Consider the following 20,273-nt stretch of genomic DNA (forward strand, 5'->3'; position numbering starts at 1 on the left):
ACAAGCACTTTGGAACAGTCACTTAGCTGGTGAATTAATAGAAGAATCTTTTTTCAGATGAAGGATCCATGGGGAACAGAGAGCAGACGACGGAAGATGGATGGAAGAGGATACGGGAATCTCAGGTGAGTAACAGATAAGGAGTCCAGGTACGTAAGACATAGTTCTTGCCATAGACATAGTGCTTTCCATTGACGAGACCAGACGCTGAGTGAAATGTGTGAGAGCCTTTTGAGTGCAGATGATGAGTGAAAGCTGGTGGTAATCAGTGATTGCAGATGGTGTGCAGGTGAGGAACCAAAGTGATGCTGGGAAGTGGAGTCCGGGGAAGGTGAGACAGACGGTGACTGTGACAATACCTAGACTCCCTATGTTCTACTACCTGTCACTTTTGTTAAAGGACATAATACCCATTTTTCTCTATATTTTTTGTTACATAATTGACATTGATTATTTAATCAGGCGTGAATCAACATTTTCATGTTGTTGTAACACACTAATTTTATATTCTTTGTACACGTTACCGTGTCGTCATGGCCTTGAATTTGCCTCAATTCAACTTAGTCTTACCTGTGAACTGTCCGACACTACTTGGACACTGTCCTTCTCCTTTATTTTTGACTTTGGCTGTCTGACAGAAGCTTTTGATGCCTATGAGGACAAACAGAAGAGAATCAACATTTTCATGTTGTTGTAACACACTTTTTTTTAATGTTATAGTCTTTGTACACGTTACCATGTCATCATGGCCTTGAATTTGCCTCAATTCAACTTAGTCTTACCTGTGAACTGTCCGACACTACTTGGACACTGTCCTTCTCCTTTATTTTTGACTTTGGCTGTCTGACAGAAGCTTTTGATGTCTATGAGGACAAACAGAAGAGAATCAACATTTTAATGTTGTTGTAACACACTTTTTTTTAATGTTATAGTCTTTGTACACATTACCATGTCGTCATGGCCTTGAATTTGCCTCAATTCAACTTAGTCTTACCTGTGAACTGTCCGACACTACTTGGACACTGTCCTTCTCCTTTATTTTTGACTTTGGCTGTCTGACAGAAGCTTTTGATGTCTATGAGGACAAACAGAAGAGAATCAACATTTTAATGTTGTTGTAACACACTTTTTTTTAATGTTATAGTCTTTGTACACGTTACCATGTCATCATGGCCTTGAATTTGCCTCAATTCAACTTAGTCTTACCTGTGAACTGTCCGACACTACTTGGACACTGTCCTTTTCTTTCATTCTTGACTTTGGCTGTCTGACAGAAGCTTTTGATGTCTATGAGGACAAACAGAAGAGAATCAACATTTTCATGTTGTTGTAACACACTTTTTTTTAATGTTATAGTCTTTGTACACGTTACCATGTCATCATGGCCTTGAATTTGCCTCAATTCAACTTAGTCTTACCTGTGAACTGGTCGACACTACTTGGACACTGTCCTTCTCCTTTATTTTTGACTTTGGCTGTCTGACAGAAGCTTTTGATGCCTATGAGGACAAACAGAAGAGAATCAACATTTTCATGTTGTTGTAACACACTTTTTTTTAATGTTATAGTCTTTGTACACATTACCATGTCATCATGGCCTTGAATTTGCCTCAATTCAACTTAGTCTTACCTGTGAACTGTCCGACACTACTTGGACACTGTCCTTTTCTTTCATTCTTGACTTTGGCTGTCTGACAGAATCGTTTGATGCCTATGAGGACAAACAGAAGAGAATAAACATTTTCATGTTGTTGTAACACACTTTTTTTTAATGTTATAGTCTTTGTACACGTTACCATGTCGTCATGGCCTTGAATTTGCCTCAATTCAACTTAGTCTTACCTGTGAACTGTCCGACACTACTTGGACACTGTCCTTCTCCTTTATTTTTGACTTTGGCTGTCTGACAGAAGCTTTTGATGTCTATGAGGACAAACAGAAGAGAATCAACATTTTAATGTTGTTGTAACACACTTTTTTTTAATGTTATAGTCTTTGTACACGTTACCATGTCATCATGGCCTTGAATTTGCCTCAATTCAACTTAGTCTTACCTGTGAACTGTCCGACACTACTTGGACACTGTCCTTCTCCTTTATTTTTGACTTTGGCTGTCTGACAGAAGCTTTTGATGTCTATGAGGACAAACAGAAGAGAATCAACATTTTCATGTTGTTGTAACACACTTTTTTTTTATGTTATAGTCTTTGTACACGTTACCATGTCATCATGGCCTTGAATTTGCCTCAATTCAACTTAGTCTTACCTGTGAACTGTCCGACACTACTTGGACACTGTCCTTCTCCTTTATTTTTGACTTTGGCTGTCTGACAGAAGCTTTTGATGCCTTTGAGGACAAACAGAAATTAAGCATATGATGCAATGTGTTCAAACAATGAACTTTTCTGCTAATAATAGAAACACATCTTGTATTACATTGTGTTTGTATGGTCATGTATGTAATTTTAAAAATAATTCTGTTTTAAGACTTTATCAATGGCCTTAATACTCACTGTTTTTTTAGGACAAGGCATCACTTCTGGGGTATGAAAGTACTTTGTTTTCTTTTCTTTTCGGTCACGCATGCTCTTCTTGGACCATTTTTCTTCAAAGTCTTCCAAACTGTGTTGTTTCACATTGAAACGCTTCTGTAACATTCTGTCTGGAAGGTCATGTTGAAGAATATGTTCTCTATACCTTCCCTGCAATGATGCATACATTTTTTGAATAAATGTTGCTGGTCGATGGTGCAGTTTTTTCAGTAGGATTTTGTCTTTGACGATACAGAACCAATTTTCAGCATGACAGTTGGTGTCATGTGTTTTCTGTACGTAGCTGTCATCTCTGATAGACTCTCTGTCTTTGAATCTTTTCAAATCACCCAGCATTAGCCCTGACCAGAGTGGAAAAATTGGCATGTAGTCTTTCATCAGAATATCCAGTATCTCAGGACAATGATATTTGTTGTTGTCCATTTGATTTTCCAACTCAGGATCTTCAATAGCCATGACAGCCTCAAGTACACTACCAAACTCTTTGGTAAATGGTGACCTGGCCAATATTGTTTTTGCCTCTGGAGGGATGTAGTCGTCCACTGCCTGCTTCTCATCCAGTGTATCTTCTGGAATTATTATTCCACGAATGTGGTCCTGAAGTGTTTGAAGAGACTGATTTACACACTGTGTGTTTGACTTGGTGTAAAATACATAGCACATGCACTTAAAAATGTCTAATGCCCTCTGCAGACTTGTTGTGTTCATCAGTTGTGCCACACAGTGAGTAGCAAACTCTTTCAAACCCTTGTCAGTTGTTTTTCTGCCAATAGCTCCTTGTACTGCCTTAATGATATGGGCAGAACATAGGTGCAGAACAGTTAATCTCCTGAACTCTGTCATGGTGTTGTTTCCTTTGACTACATTGTAGCTTTCCATTAGGTATGTATTAATATCTTGTTTGTTGAACGACAATAGGACACTCTGGATGAGTGCCCAACTATAGTCGGTTTCAACCTGGTGTATGTTGTACAAGGTGAGTTTCCGTATCTTGGTTACAGTTTGATGCAACCAGAAGGAAACATTAGGAATTGTATGATCATTTGTGATCATTTCAGACACAGGGAGAGGAGGCTTGTCTTTTCCATGTCCGGGTAGATTGATGCTGTAATAGAACACTCTCTTTGCCTGACTTGGAATTCGACTCACAACCCCTCCAGTAGCATCTAGATGCAAAGTAACAGGTCCTTTCCTTAGATGTTGTACAAGAATGACCAGTCCTGTCTCAGTATAAAGATGAACACCAAATGGATCCACCTGCAGATGTTGGACATATCCAGGGCAAAATTTGTATGACATATCGGTGTCTTTCATAATTTTCTGAGTCAGCATTAGCTCCAGGATAACATCATCATGTAGTCTGCAGCTTTTTTGAATTTCACTAGAAACTACTTTCAGAATGTTTTTATTTAAACTTCGAGTGATGTTTCCTGCCATCAACTCAGGAACTGGTGTTTCTCGGAGATTTTTATAGTAGGCGTTGCTTACTCCTTGTACCACTTCTTTGGCAATCTTTCCTCTCTTCTGGTAACTTGCGTGGCGGGACCTTACCTCCCGTTTCAAATGTGTTACCTTGCCTATTCTTGTCACCTGAATTGGAATTCGTTTGTCACTGCTCAATGGTTTGTGTCTAAGATGGAACATATAATGTGCATTGCAAGTTTTGAAGGAACATGATGCTTTAACTGTCATAAATGGACACCGATACTTTCGACTGTGAGTGACCTTTAAGTGCTGATATGTAAAAACCAGTGTGCAGCAGGGATTTTGTTTACGAAATTTTTCATAAATTACATGTGTCCATGATTTCTGCAATTTTCTGCTACCTGGCAAAGGCTTCATCTTTTTCCATTTCCGTGTTGATATGTAAATTGTAAAAGACTTGGGGCCTGGCCTTGTGCTTCTGTATACCTTCTTTTGATTTTGCTGTTGATCCGCAGATTTTGGTTCCACATCACGCTCACCATCACTGTCTGTCAGCTCCACAGGTGACAGATGATCCACAGACTTTGGTGCAACATCACTCTCACCATCACTGTCCTTCTGGTCCCCAGGTTGGAGATGAGCCGCAGACTTTTGTTCCATGTCATGCTCACCATCACTGTCTATCAGCTCCACAGGTGATAGATGACCCGCAGACTTTGGTGCCATTTCATGCTCACCATCACTGTCCTTCTGGTCCCCAGGTAGGAGATGATCGGCAGACTTTGGTACCATGTCATGCTCACCATCACTGTCTATCAGCTCCACAGGTGATAGATGATCCGCAGACTTTGGTGCCACATCACTCTCTCCATCACTGTCCTTCTGGTCCCCAGGTAGGAGATGATCGGCAGACTTTGGTTCCATGTCCTGCTCACCATCACTGTCCTTCTGGTCCCCAGGTAGGAGATGAGCCGCAGACTTTGGTACCATGTCATGCTCACCATCACTGTCTATCAGCTCCACAGGTGACAGATGGTCTGCAGACTTTGGTGCCACATCACTCTCTCCATCACTGTCTATCAGCTCCACAGGTGATAGATGATCCGCAGACTTTGGTGCCACATCACTCTCTCCATCACTGTCCTTCTGGTCCCCAGGTAGGAGATGAGCCGCAGACTTTGGTTCCATGTCCTGCTCACCATCACTGTCTATCAGCTCCACAGGTGATAGATGATCCGCAGACTTTGGTGCCACATCACTCTCACCATCACTGTCCTTCTGGTCCCCAGGTTGGAGATGATCCGCAGACTTTCCATCACTGTCTTTTTCATCACAGATTTTAGTTTTTATGACATGTGTTCTGACTCCTCTTCTATTTTCATTCCACACAACATAAAGCCATTTACGGTATTGTAAAGTATTGATTCCAAACACAGCTGTAGACAGTTCTGACCATATTTCTGAACTCCAATGAGTTTTCTTCTTCGTTATATTGACACTATGGAACTTGTTTATCAGTTGTGCAAATCCTCCACATTTACTCCATAAATCATGTTTTCTAATTTTTTGACCACTCTTCACTCTACCCATGTTGACATGAAACACATTCTAAAGAAATATCTTAGTAATAATTCTGCAATAACCTACTGCACACGACATTTAAGTGCATCCAACCTTAAATGGCAGCTCCAAATTTCCTGTATGGCACGTGAAGAATGACTGACTGTGTCAGTAAAGGAGTAAAGTAAAATTGTGGGAAGTGGGAACATCAAACTGCCCAGTAGGGGGCATAGTCTGTTATTCTCACATTTAGTGAGAAATTAAAATTTTAAAAATGTTATGTACTAAAATTTTAATTTATTTAAATATTTTAAATTTCTAATTTATTAATAAATGTCTGCAAACTTAAGCAACAGACTTGTGCAAACAAAATATGTAAAAAAAAAAAAAAAAAAAAAAAAAATGATATAACCAATAAATTGACAACATAAGTTTTTATGGTAATAATTTTGTTTCGTAGTACAGTTCTCATTGTTGACTAGTTGCTGATTAGCTTTACATATACTACTAGAATACTGGTTTTATAGCTGCATTTAAATGCTATGACTGCCTTTCAAACTATTAATTTATCATCTATTATGAAGCAGAAAAAAATTGTTAATCACGAGTATGAAGTTATTACATTACTTTGACTCAATAAGCTACGCATATTTTAAATGTTTTTACAAGGCAGCATTTTTTGTGAGATAAATAACGTAGATTTTCAAATGTTTGCATGTTAAAATAAATAGATAAATATGTACAACAACAATATCACTGTACAAAAATGTGAAAGAATGTATTATCTTTATATACTGAGTAGCCTACAAAAATGTGCATACAAATGGGACATCAAACATGTTATATCTGGAATCTTAAAGTTTTGTCCTTCAGTGTTTATCTTTGTTTATTAACTGTGAATACTTAATATTGTTTTAATATCTTAACTCATTAATAACTTTCTGTCAGCATTCTCATTTCAATTTACAGCCTTGTGTGGATTAATTTACATTTGTGCTTTTTACTATACATGTCATTTCAAAGCAGCTTTTCAAGAAATGGATTACAAAATGTTTGATGGGCTGTGTTGCCATACTCTGTGCAAAATTTTCTTACAAGCAGTAACGCTCCTAAATCCTTCCCTGAAATAATAATAACAAAAAAAGTTATGTAATCCAACAAAGAGTGTGGGAGGAGATAATTTGGAGGGAGAAGGGGCTTTTATCAGGCATGATGGCATAAACTCACAATATCGATTTTTTCGAAGAACATTTCACTTCTTTTTCCAGGTAAAGGAAACATTTGAGCTTAAACATTGCTAGTTTTTGAAGATAGGCCTAACTTCAGGCTTTTCTACTTAAGTCTCCTGGGGATATTCCAGTGTAATACTCTTTCTTTCTCTATGGGGTCCAAATATAGTATAATAAAAGTACAATAATACCAGTAATTTTTGTTTGTCCCTATAAGGAAAGATGCTTACAAATCATACAGATTTATGTTTTCAGAAAATGGCGAAAATGTTGTATAATGGGTAGGTTTAAAGATAAGGTTAGTGTAGTTCAGAGTATATAGTTTGGAATATACACCTATTGAATATTCACACATATACATGTGTGTGTGTGTAAAATTGACTTATACGCAACACCTTATTTCAAAATTTTATTTTCTTCTTTATTCACTGCAACCAAGTAGTACTGTAAACATTTGGCCCATATATTTGGTAGAAATATCTCAGTGTTGACAATATTGATGATGAAAAGGTAGATGCAGTTAACACAATTAGAAATATTGAATTGCAATAGATAGGTTTAAAAAAAAATCAGAGGAAACACAATCATGAAATCTCTATATATCTCTGTCTCCCTGATGGACAAAGCTATTACAAAAAGAAAGTTAATTTTGGTCATGCAGTTCCATTTTTCACCAGTAGGGGTAAAAAAAAGACTGTGAAAGTTGTCCCCTGTCCTCTTTTACTGAATGACACTGGTTGGATGTCTCTGTCTCCCTGATGGACAAAGCTATTACAAAAAGAAAGTTAATTTTGGGCATGCAGTTCCCTTTTTAACCAGTAGGGGTAAAAAAAGAGACTGTGAAAGTTGTCCCCTGTCTTCTTCTACTGAATGACACTGGTTGGATGTCTCTGTCTCCCTGATGGACAAAGCTATTACACAGAGAAAGTTAATTGTGGGCATGCAGTTCCCTTTTTCACCAGTAGGGGTAAAAAAAGAGACTGTGAAAGTTGTCCCCTGTCCTCTTCTACTGAATGACACTGGTTAGATGTCTCTGTCTCCCTGATGGACAAAGCTATTACACAGAGAAAGTTAATTGTGGGCATGCAGTTCCCTTTTTCACCAGTAGGGGTAAAAAAAGAGACTGTGAAAGTTGTCCCCTGTCCTCTTCTACTGAATGACACTGGTTAGATGTCTCTGTCTCCCTGATGGACAAAGCTATTACACAGAGAAAGTTAATTGTGGGCATGCAGTTCCCTTTTTCACCAGTAGGGGTAAAAAAAGAGACTGTGAAAGTTGTCCCCTGTCCTCTTCTACTGAATGACACTGGTTAGATGTCTCTGTCTCCCTGATGGACAAAGCTATTACACAGAGAAAGTTAATTGTGGGCATGCAGTTCCCTTTTTAACCAGTAGGGGTAAAAAAAGAGACTGTGAAAGTTGTCCCCTGTCTTCTTCTACTGAATGACACTGGTTGGATGTCTCTGTCTCCCTGATGGACAAAGCTATTACACAGAGAAAGTTAATTTTGGGCATGCAGTTCCCTTTTTCACCAGTAGGGGTAAAAGAAGAGGTTGTGAAAGTTGTCCCCTGTCCCCTTTTACTGAATGACACTGGTTGGATGTCTCTGTCTCCCTGATGGACAAAGCTATTACAAAAAGAAAGTTAATTTTGGTCATGCAGTTCCCTTTTTCACCAGTAGGGGTAAAAAAAGAGACTGTGAAAGTTGTCCCCTGTCTTCTTCTACTCAATGACACAGGTTAGATGTCTCTGTCTCCCTGATGGACAAAGCTATTACAAAAAGAAAGTTAATTTTGGGCATGCAGTTCCATTTTTCACCAGTAGGGGTAAAACAAGAGACTGTGAAAGTTGTCCCCTGTCCTCTTCTACTGAATGACACTGGTTGGATGTCTCTGTCTCCCTGATGGACAAAGCTATTACAAAAAGAAAGTTAATTTTGGTCATGCAGTTCCCTTTTTCACCAGTAGGGGTTAAAAAAGAGACTGTGAAAGTTGTCCCCTGTCTTCTTCTACTCAATGACACTGGTTGGATGTCTCTGTCTCCCTGATGGACAAAGCTATTACAAAAAGAAAGTTAATTTTGGGCATGCAGTTCCATTTTTCACCAGTAGGGGTAAAACAAGAGACTGTGAAAGTTGTCCCCTGTCCTCTTCTACTGAATGACACTGGTTGGATGTCTCTGTCTCCCTGATGGACAAAGCTATTACAAAAAGAAAGTTAATTTTGGTCATGCAGTTCCCTTTTTCACCAGTAGGGGTAAAAAAAGATACTGTGAAAGTTGTCCCCTGTCCCCTTTTACTGAATGACACTGGTTGGATGTCTCTGTCTCCCTGATGGACAAAGCTATTACAAAAAGAAAGTTAATTTTGGTCATGCAGTTCCCTTTTTCACCAGTAGGGGTAAAAAAAGATACTGTGAAAGTTGTCCCCTGTCCCCTTTTACTGAATGACACTGGTTGGATGTCTCTGTCTCCCTGATGGACAAAGCTATTACAAAAAGAAAGTTAATTTTGGGCATGCAGTTCCATTTTTCACCAGTAGGGGTAAAAAAAGATACTGTGAAAGTTGTCCCCTGTCCCCTTTTACTGAATGACACTGGTTGGATGTCTCTGTCTCCCTGATGGACAAAGCTATTACAAAAAGAAAGTTAATTTTGGGCATGCAGTTCCATTTTTCACCAGTAGGGGTAAAAAAAGATACTGTGAAAGTTGTCCCCTGTCCCCTTTTACTGAATGACACTGGTTGGATGTCTCTGTCTCCCTGATGGACAAAGCTATTACAAAAAGAAAGTTAATTTTGGGCATGCAATTCCCTTTTTCACCAGTAGGGGTAAAAAAAGAGACTGTGAAAGTTGTCCCCTGTCCTCTTTTACTGAATGACACTGGTTGGATGTCTCTGTCTCCCTGATGGACAAAGCTATTACAAAAAGAAAGTTAATTTTGGGCATGCAATTCCCTTTTTCACCAGTAGGGGTAAAAAAAGAGACTGTGAAAGTTGTCCCCTGTCTTCTTCTACTCAATGACACTGGTTGGATGTCTCTGTCTCCCTGATGGACAAAGCTATTACAAAAAGAAAGTTAATTTTGGGCATGCAGTTCCATTTTTCACCAGTAGGGGTAAAAAAAGAGACTGTGAAAGTTGTCCCCTGTCTTCTTCTACTGAATGACACTGGTTGGATGTCTCTGTCTCCCTGATGGACAAAGCTATTACAAAAAGAAAGTTAATTTTGGGCATGCAGTTCCATTTTTCACCAGTAGGGGTAAAAAAAGATACTGTGAAAGTTGTCCCCTGTCCCCTTTTACTGAATGACACTGGTTGGATGTCTCTGTCTCCCTGATGGACAAAGCTATTACAAAAAGAAAGTTAATTTTGGGCATGCAGTTCCATTTTTCACAAGTAGGGGTAAAAAAAGAGACTGTGAAAGTTGTCCCCTGTCTTCTTCTACTGAATGACACTGGTTGGATGTCTCTGTCTCCCTGATGGACAAAGCTATTACAAAAAGAAAGTTAATTTTGGGCATGCAGTTCCATTTTTCACAAGTAGGGGTAAAAAAAGAGACTGTGAAAGTTGTCCCCTGTCTTCTTCTACTGAATGACACTGGTTGGATGTCTCTGTCTCCCTGATGGACAAAGCTATTACAAAAAGAAAGTTAATTTTGGGCATGCAGTTCCATTTTTCACCAGTAGGGGTAAAAAAAGATACTGTGAAAGTTGTCCCCTGTCCCCTTTTACTGAATGACACTGGTTGGATGTCTCTGTCTCCCTGATGGACAAAGCTATTACAAAAAGAAAGTTAATTTTGGGCATGCAGTTCCATTTTTCACCAGTAGGGGTAAAAAAGAGACTGTGAAAGTTGTCCCCTGTCCCCTTTTACTGAATGACACTGGTTGGATGTCTCTGTCTCCCTGATGGACAAAGCTATTACAAAAAGAAAGTTAATTTTGGGCATGCAGTTCCATTTTTCACCAGTAGGGGTAAAAAAGATACTGTGAAAGTTGTCCCCTGTCCCCTTTTACTGAATGACACTGGTTGGATGTCTCTGTCTCCCTGATGGACAAAGCTATTACAAAAAGAAAGTTAATTTTGGGCATGCAGTTCCATTTTTCACCAGTAGGGGTAAAAAAAGATACTGTGAAAGTTGTCCCCTGTCCCCTTTTACTGAATGACACTGGTTGGATGTCTCTGTCTCCCTGATGGACAAAGCTATTACAAAAAGAAAGTTAATTTTGGGCATGCAATTCCCTTTTTCACCAGTAGGGGTAAAAAAAGAGACTGTGAAAGTTGTCCCCTGTCCTCTTTTACTGAATGACACTGGTTGGATGTCTCTGTCTCCCTGATGGACAAAGCTATTACAAAAAGAAAGTTAATTTTGGGCATGCAGTTCCCTTTTTAACCAGTAGGGGTAAAAAAAGAGACTGTGAAAGTTGTCCCCTGTCTTCTTCTACTGAATGACACTGGTTGGATGTCTCTGTCTCCCTGATGGACAAAGCTATTACACAGAGAAAGTTAATTGTGGGCATGCAGTTCCCTTTTTCACCAGTAGGGGTAAAAAAAGAGACTGTGAAAGTTGTCCCCTGTCCTCTTCTACTGAATGACACTGGTTAGATGTCTCTGTCTCCCTGATGGACAAAGCTATTACACAGAGAAAGTTAATTTTGGGCATGCAGTTCCCTTTTTCACCAGTAGGGGTAAAAGAAGAGGTTGTGAAAGTTGTCCCCTGTCCCCTTTTACTGAATGACACTGGTTGGATGTCTCTGTCTCCCTGATGGACAAAGCTATTACAAAAAGAAAGTTAATTTTGGTCATGCAGTTCCCTTTTTCACCAGTAGGGGTAAAAAAAGAGACTGTGAAAGTTGTCCCCTGTCTTCTTCTACTCAATGACACAGGTTAGATGTCTCTGTCTCCCTGATGGACAAAGCTATTACAAAAAGAAAGTTAATTTTGGGCATGCAGTTCCATTTTTCACCAGTAGGGGTAAAACAAGAGACTGTGAAAGTTGTCCCCTGTCCTCTTCTACTGAATGACACTGGTTGGATGTCTCTGTCTCCCTGATGGACAAAGCTATTACAAAAAGAAAGTTAATTTTGGTCATGCAGTTCCCTTTTTCACCAGTAGGGGTTAAAAAAAGAGACTGTGAAAGTTGTCCCCTGTCTTCTTCTACTCAATGACACTGGTTGGATGTCTCTGTCTCCCTGATGGACAAAGCTATTACAAAAAGAAAGTTAATTTTGGGCATGCAGTTCCATTTTTCACCAGTAGGGGTAAAACAAGAGACTGTGAAAGTTGTCCCCTGTCCTCTTCTACTGAATGACACTGGTTGGATGTCTCTGTCTCCCTGATGGACAAAGCTATTACAAAAAGAAAGTTAATTTTGGTCATGCAGTTCCCTTTTTCACCAGTAGGGGTAAAAAAAGATACTGTGAAAGTTGTCCCCTGTCCCCTTTTACTGAATGACACTGGTTGGATGTCTCTGTCTCCCTGATGGACAAAGCTATTACAAAAAGAAAGTTAATTTTGGTCATGCAGTTCCCTTTTTCACCAGTAGGGGTAAAAAAAGATACTGTGAAAGTTGTCCCCTGTCCCCTTTTACTGAATGACACTGGTTGGATGTCTCTGTCTCCCTGATGGACAAAGCTATTACAAAAAGAAAGTTAATTTTGGGCATGCAGTTCCATTTTTCACCAGTAGGGGTAAAAAAAGATACTGTGAAAGTTGTCCCCTGTCCCCTTTTACTGAATGACACTGGTTGGATGTCTCTGTCTCCCTGATGGACAAAGCTATTACAAAAAGAAAGTTAATTTTGGGCATGCAGTTCCATTTTTCACCAGTAGGGGTAAAAAAAGATACTGTGAAAGTTGTCCCCTGTCCCCTTTTACTGAATGACACTGGTTGGATGTCTCTGTCTCCCTGATGGACAAAGCTATTACAAAAAGAAAGTTAATTTTGGGCATGCAATTCCCTTTTTCACCAGTAGGGGTAAAAAAAGAGACTGTGAAAGTTGTCCCCTGTCCTCTTTTACTGAATGACACTGGTTGGATGTCTCTGTCTCCCTGATGGACAAAGCTATTACAAAAAGAAAGTTAATTTTGGGCATGCAATTCCCTTTTTCACCAGTAGGGGTAAAAAAAGAGACTGTGAAAGTTGTCCCCTGTCTTCTTCTACTCAATGACACTGGTTGGATGTCTCTGTCTCCCTGATGGACAAAGCTATTACAAAAAGAAAGTTAATTTTGGGCATGCAGTTCCATTTTTCACCAGTAGGGGTAAAAAAAGAGACTGTGAAAGTTGTCCCCTGTCTTCTTCTACTGAATGACACTGGTTGGATGTCTCTGTCTCCCTGATGGACAAAGCTATTACAAAAAGAAAGTTAATTTTGGGCATGCAGTTCCATTTTTCACCAGTAGGGGTAAAAAAAGATACTGTGAAAGTTGTCCCCTGTCCCCTTTTACTGAATGACACTGGTTGGATGTCTCTGTCTCCCTGATGGACAAAGCTATTACAAAAAGAAAGTTAATTTTGGGCATGCAGTTCCATTTTTCACAAGTAGGGGTAAAAAAAGAGACTGTGAAAGTTGTCCCCTGTCTTCTTCTACTGAATGACACTGGTTGGATGTCTCTGTCTCCCTGATGGACAAAGCTATTACAAAAAGAAAGTTAATTTTGGGCATGCAGTTCCATTTTTCACCAGTAGGGGTAAAAAAAGATACTGTGAAAGTTGTCCCCTGTCCCCTTTTACTGAATGACACTGGTTGGATGTCTCTGTCTCCCTGATGGACAAAGCTATTACAAAAAGAAAGTTAATTTTGGGCATGCAGTTCCATTTTTCACCAGTAGGGGTAAAAAAAGAGACTGTGAAAGTTGTCCCCTGTCCCCTTTTACTGAATGACACTGGTTGGATGTCTCTGTCTCCCTGATGGACAAAGCTATTACAAAAAGAAAGTTAATTTTGGGCATGCAGTTCCATTTTTCACCAGTAGGGGTAAAAAAAGATACTGTGAAAGTTGTCCCCTGTCCCCTTTTACTGAATGACACTGGTTGGATGTCTCTGTCTCCCTGATGGACAAAGCTATTACAAAAAGAAAGTTAATTTTGGGCATGCAGTTCCATTTTTCACCAGTAGGGGTAAAAAAAGATACTGTGAAAGTTGTCCCCTGTCCCCTTTTACTGAATGACACTGGTTGGATGTCTCTGTCTCCCTGATGGACAAAGCTATTACAAAAAGAAAGTTAATTTTGGGCATGCAATTCCCTTTTTCACCAGTAGGGGTAAAAAAAGAGACTGTGAAAGTTGTCCCCTGTCCTCTTTTACTGAATGACACTGGTTGGATGTCTCTGTCTCCCTGATGGACAAAGCTATTACACAGAGAAAGTTAATTTTGGTCATGCAGTTCCCTTTTTCACCAGTAGGGGTAAAAAAAGAGACTGTGAAAGTTGTCCCCTGTCCTCTTCTACTGAATGACACTGGTTGGATGTCTCTGTCTCCCTGATGGACAAAGCTATTACACAGAGAAAGTTAATTTTGGGCATGCAATTCCCTTTTTCACCAGTAGGGGTAAAAAAAGAGACTGTGAAAGTTGTCCCCTGTCCTCTTTTACTGAATGACACTGGTTGGATGTCTCTGTCTCCCTGATGGACAAAGCTATTACACAGAGAAAGTTAATTTTGGTCATGCAGTTCCCTTTTTCACCAGTAGGGGTAAAAAAAGAGACTGTGAAAGTTGTCCCCTGTCCTCTTCTACTGAATGACATTGGTCTCATGTTTATAGGGCTTTAAACAAAAGAGCTATTAGAAAAACACCACTCAGCGAGTTATAGCAAAAAACGAAGAAAACTTGCACTTTCCCCACGGTCCCCGACTTACAGCACAGTCTTTACAGCGAGCCTTCTCGCCGTAACTCACATTGCGATGGCTTTTGCGGGTCATTGCTCATTAGATCGAGCGACAATAATGAAAAGAAAGCTTGTGAAACATTACCAGCTTTCCCCTTTAGCGATAATACAGTTTAGATTTTTGGGGGGCATGTCGTTTTGGAGTTATTGCCGTTTATAGCTGAATGTGTGACGAATATCCAAAACAAAACTAACAATTTTATGGGCCTTATACTTATTTGAGCCAATGCAGATCAATGAGCAAAGTTATTCCAGGGCAAGACCCTGATTGTAAAGCAAATAGTTGGAACAAGAGTGTGCCATGATGACTTTTATCTGATTGGCTTAAGTAGACGGTGGGTGGAGTTCATTATTTGTGGATTTGTCGGCTCGTCTTGATGCAAGAAATGTTTCAAAATTATGGAAGCTTGTTTCTGCCACTGAATAAAAAAGAAAAAAGGTACAATTGCGACTGAGAAAAGTCAGTTTTGCAAATTTATATCGCAGTTCTAAGAAAAGAAGTCTGAATTGTGAGATAAAAAGTCGCAATTACCTTTTTTATTTTTTATTTAGTGGCAGAAACAAACTCCCATACAAAATCCTCCCAAACAAACTCAAACATAAAATCCTCATGCGGGGATCTACAAATGCACTGAAGTAATTCACAAATGAATGCCAGGCAGAGTTGTGTGTGTGTGACATAAAACAATTAAACTGTTGATTATTTGTTAATTTGATTAATTTTTGTGGATCTCTTTATGGTTATTTGTGAATCTCAATCTTTTTTATTTGGGATAATGCATCAAATCTAACTCCATACATGTACGGCCCCTTTAAGACTTGTTGCCCTTTGAAATGACGCAGTAAAGTGAAAGTGTGTGAAGAAGAGATGCGAGCCGATATCATTCCGAGACACCGTTTGGAAGGCTGCGAAGGATAACACATATCTGAAAGAGTCTTGTCTACGCATTTCAGAAGCACTGATTCCTGCAGATGCTGCTGCGAGAGCAAAGTTATGGCCACTTGTTAAAAAGGCAAGAGAGGAGGGTAAGAAGGCTTCTTTCTCGGGGCCTTTTGCGTTCATTGATGGTCAGAAAATTGAGGCCAAATAAATCTCAGACTGTACATTTCGTGATTACTGAGCTCGTGAGATTTAAGTAATCCCTTAATTTCAATAATGCACTTTACTGTTTTTGTAGAAGACATTACTGATTGATCACCACCTACCCTGTTTAAGGACAAGAAGTTAACTTCTTTAGCCAAAGTAGGTTATCGTGTTTACCTGCTGTTTAGCTGGTTTTTGTTGACTGCATTTAGTGTTAATTGTTCATGCATTCTTTTGAGTTTTCTTCTTTTAGTTTAGCCTCACTTAATGTTAGAGGTTTAAGAGATCATATGAAAAGGAAAGCCTTATTTTTGTATTGTAAACATAGTAATGCAGATTTTATTTTTGTTCAAGAAAGTCATTCTTGTGAATCAGACACAAATTTTTGGAAAACTCAGTGGGGAAACTCAGTCTTCATGAGTCATGGATCTACTCGTTCTGCTGGAACTCTAATTTTGATGCATAAATTTAAAGGTGACATTTTGGATTCTGATTCATCTGATGAAGGTAGATGGATCATTCTAGTGTGCAAGACCGAAAATGTGGTATTCATTATATGTAATGTTTATGGGCACAACTCAAGGAATGCCAATGCATCCATGTTTAAAGAATTAGGAGCTAAGCTTAAAAGTTTACGGAGTCGCTTTATTAATGCTTATTTGATTATAGCTGGAGATTTTAATGAAACTCCTGATGATGCTCAAGATAGATTTCCTACAAGAACTACTTCTAACTCGCATGATAATATTATTTCATGGTTGTGTGAAAATCTTTCAGTTGTAGATGCTTGGCGTTTCTTTAACAGTGGTTATAGAGGTTTTACTTGGTCCAACAAATCTGGATCACTTAAAGCTAGAATTGATCTTTTTCTTATTTCTCATGCTATTTTGAAAGATGTTCATTCTATTAATCATCAGTTTGCCCCATTTACTGACCACATGTTAATTTCTTTAGATCTAGCACAATATAAAAAATTAAATAGAACAAGGGGTTATTGGAAATTTAACAATTGTCTTTTGGAAGATGCCAATTTTAATGATGGTGTAATTCAGCTGGCTAATTCTATGTTCAGTAATACTGAAGACGACCTTGGCTCTAGTTGGGAGTTCTTTAAATTTAAAGTGAGAGACCTTGCTGTTAATAGAAGTAAACAAATTAAAAGGGAAAAAAACATTAAAGAATTAGAACTCATTCATAGATTAGGTTTGTTAATGCAGAAAGAAAATCCCAGTAAAGAAGATGAGGTTGAATTGAGCGTATGTCAATTGCATATTGAAAATATGTACACAGAGATTGCTAAAGGTGCTTTTATACGCTCTAGAGCAAAATGGATTGAGAAAGGTGAAAGGAATACTAATTACTTTTTTGCTCTAGAGAAAAGAAATCGTAAAAAAACATCTCTCTCTGCCTTAAATGTTAATGGTGTTTTATGTACGGATGCAGGAATGATCTCAAACTTTGTATATTCTTTTTACAAAAAATTGTATACTTCTCAATTTTCTCAAGAAAAATGTAATGATTTTCTTTTGCATATTCATGATAAGGTGTCACGTATTAATGATGATTTTAAGCAATTTTGTGATTCTGATATCTCTATAGTTGAAATTGAGGATGCACTGAATTCTATGAAGAGGGGAAAATCTCCAGGTACTGACGGCTTGTCTGTTGAATTTTATTTACATTTCTGGGATGTCTTAAAAAAACCTTTACATAATTTGTTTAAAGACTGTATTAAAAAAGGAGAGATGACTCCCACAATGAAGCAGGGTCTTATTTCTCTGATCCCTAAAACTGACAAAGACCCACTTTTAATTGAGAACTGGAGACCAATATCTCTGTTAAATGTTGATTATAAATTACTTGCTTTAATTTTGGCAGTTCGTTTAAAATCTGGTCTTAACTGTATAATTGGCGAAACACAAAATGGATTTATAAAAAATAGACATATTAGTTCCAACATAAGATTAGTTCTTGACCTCATTGATTATTCAAAGAATATTGATTCAGATGCTATTATAATGTTTTTGGATTTTTATAAAGCGTTTGACTCTTTAGAACACCAATTTTTGTTTAAATCTCTTAGCATTTTTGGTTTTGGATGTACTTTCATTAACATGATAAAAATGCTTTATAATGACATTAACTCCTCAGTTTTGGTTGGCTTTCAAACTACTAAACGATTTAATTGTGATAGAGGAGTCCGTCAAGGTTGCCCCATTTCCCCATTTCTTTTTATTTTAGCTGTTGAATTGTTATCAATTGATATTTTACAAAATCCTAGTTTAAAAGGTATCTCTATATTTGGTAAAGAATTTAAAATATCTCAACTAGCTGATGATACTACTGTATTTCTAAAAGACCAAAGTCAAATTCCATTAAGTATCAATATTATTAAATCCTTCTCTGAAGCCTCAGGCTTATATTTAAATTTATCAAAGTGTGAACTATTCTGTCTTTATGACACTCAACAACCATTGATACACCATATTCCCGTAAAAGACTGTATCAAGTACCTGGGGATTTTCCTTACTAAAGATAGATTGCTCCGCCAACAACTTAATTTTTCACCTAAAATAACGAAAACTAGAACAGTCTTTAATTGTTGGTTACAGCGAGACTTGTCAATCTATGGCAGAGTTCTTATATCCAAAGCAGAGGGTTTGTCTCGCTGTGTTTATCCCTCTTTATCTTTATTTGTTAGTGACAAAATTTGTGATGATATTGACAAAATGTTATTGAACTTTATTTGGAAGAACAGATCTCACAAAGTTAGGAAATCCGTTTTGTCTAATAGACGTTCCGAGGGTGGACTGGAAGTTTTACATTTTAAGAATCTTGTCAGCTCTTTTAGAATTAGTTGGTTAAAAAATTGTCTTTGTAGTAATAACTCAATTTGGTACTATATCCCCAACGCTATATTTCATAGATTAGGTGGCTTAAAGTTTCTTTTAAAATGTAATTTTACCCCTTCTAAATTACCCATTTCTCTCTCTAAATTTCACCAGCAAGTTTTACTTGCTTGGAAACTGTGTTACGTGCACAACTTTTCTCCCCACAAAGAAATTCTGTGGAATAACTCGAATATTTTAATCCGAAACAAATCCCTGTTTATGGACAAGTGGTATGAAAGAGGTATTGTTTTTGTTTTGGATTTATTTAATAATGATGGCAGTATACTGGAATATGAACAATTTATGTCTTTATATAATTTTCCTTTGCCTGCTAGAACTTTCAATTCTGTCATCAAAGCTTTATCTCCAAGCTATGTGCACTTATTTAAAACACACCTTTTCTTTAATGAGAGGAAAACAATTATGCCTAAACTTTTATTGGACGGAGTTTCCCTTCTTGATAAAAAATGTAATAGTAAACATGTAAAGCAATTGTTACATTACACTGTTTATACATCCCCTAGATGTAAATCTTTCTGGAACAATGTTTTTGACAGTATTCACTGGAAGAGAGCGTGGTTACTCCCTGAAAAATACTGTATGTCCAATAAAATAAGAGAGGTACATTTCAAAATGTTACATAATGTTTATCCAACCAACTCCCAAATTGCCTCTTTTGTTGATCTCTCTGACTTGTGTGTATTTTGCAAAGTTGAGGAAGAAACTTTGCTTCACTTATTCTTTCATTGCATTCATGTTAAATCTCTTTGGGAGAACTTAAGCTGTCATCTTTCTCCTTTTATAAACCGCAATTTAGACTTTTCTTTGAAGGATATATTTCTTTATTTTTCGAGGAGTGACTATGCTATTGACCTTGTTGTTAATTTCTTTGTGTTGCATTGCAAATTTTTTATTCACAAAAACAAATTTCTCAAGACATTGCCTAGATTTGATGTCTACATTGCTGAGATTTCCCTTGTTATTAAATCTCTTAAACTCATTGATAATAACAAGAACAACAAATTCCTTAAGAACTATGACCATATTTTTCTTACTGGTTGAGGTTTCATTTGTCTGTATGTTTTTTTTTTTTTTTTTTCCCTCAGTTTATATTAATGTGTTCAATGCAGTGCTGTTTCTTTTCTTGCAATAATAATAATAATAAAAAAAAAAAAAAAAAGAGATGCGAGCCGATCTACGTTAGAATGTAAGTGCGCGTGCATCCTATAAAGTGAGTTATTGTTGTTAATATACACTTAGGGTAGATAAAAAAATAATAAATAATAAATATAAAATATAAATTCCTAATCTTGCATGCAAGTTATGATAAAGTTCAAATGACTGAGCTTGTTTAACTAGCGCTCTTTACATGCACGTTTATATACAGATTAAAGCATTGCTTGTTCTGTTGCGTTGAGATTGATTGTTGTTTTATTTTGGATGTCTGTATTTCACTTGTTTGCAATGGGTTTTTAAGGCAATCACCTGTCACCTGCAGGTCTCATGTCCTTGTGAAATCATGGTGAACATGACATGATTGCCCTTATCCAACATACAAGTTTAAAAACATAAAAATACTTCAAAACAACTGCAACACGATCTTTAACCAATGTTAGCCAGAAATATGTTAACAAGGCATGCAACGCTGGTT

At 37.7% G+C, this 20,273-nt stretch overlaps 1 protein-coding gene across 1 annotated transcript in view; it reads right to left on the reverse strand.

Annotated features, from left to right (window-relative positions):
* The window catches only part of LOC125251962, a 9,848-nt gene extending 4,281 nt beyond the window's left edge, over positions 1-5,567 (reverse strand). Inside the window, exons 1-11 of the mRNA XM_048165018.1 lie at positions 5,564-5,567; positions 4,464-5,299; positions 2,514-3,809; positions 2,267-2,347; positions 2,055-2,135; positions 1,843-1,923; positions 1,631-1,711; positions 1,419-1,499; positions 995-1,075; positions 783-863; positions 571-651 (exon numbers count right to left, since the gene is read on the reverse strand). Coding sequence (XP_048020975.1) covers positions 571-651; positions 783-863; positions 995-1,075; positions 1,419-1,499; positions 1,631-1,711; positions 1,843-1,923; positions 2,055-2,135; positions 2,267-2,347; positions 2,514-3,809; positions 4,464-5,299; positions 5,564-5,567 — 2,784 coding nt within the window. The remainder of the gene's footprint in view (positions 1-570; positions 652-782; positions 864-994; positions 1,076-1,418; positions 1,500-1,630; positions 1,712-1,842; positions 1,924-2,054; positions 2,136-2,266; positions 2,348-2,513; positions 3,810-4,463; positions 5,300-5,563) is intronic.
* Between the last annotated feature and the right edge of the window lie 14,706 nt (positions 5,568-20,273).

Source organism: Megalobrama amblycephala, linkage group LG17 (assembly GCF_018812025.1).
Source record: "Megalobrama amblycephala isolate DHTTF-2021 linkage group LG17, ASM1881202v1, whole genome shotgun sequence".
Lineage (NCBI taxonomy): Eukaryota > Metazoa > Chordata > Actinopteri > Cypriniformes > Xenocyprididae > Megalobrama > Megalobrama amblycephala.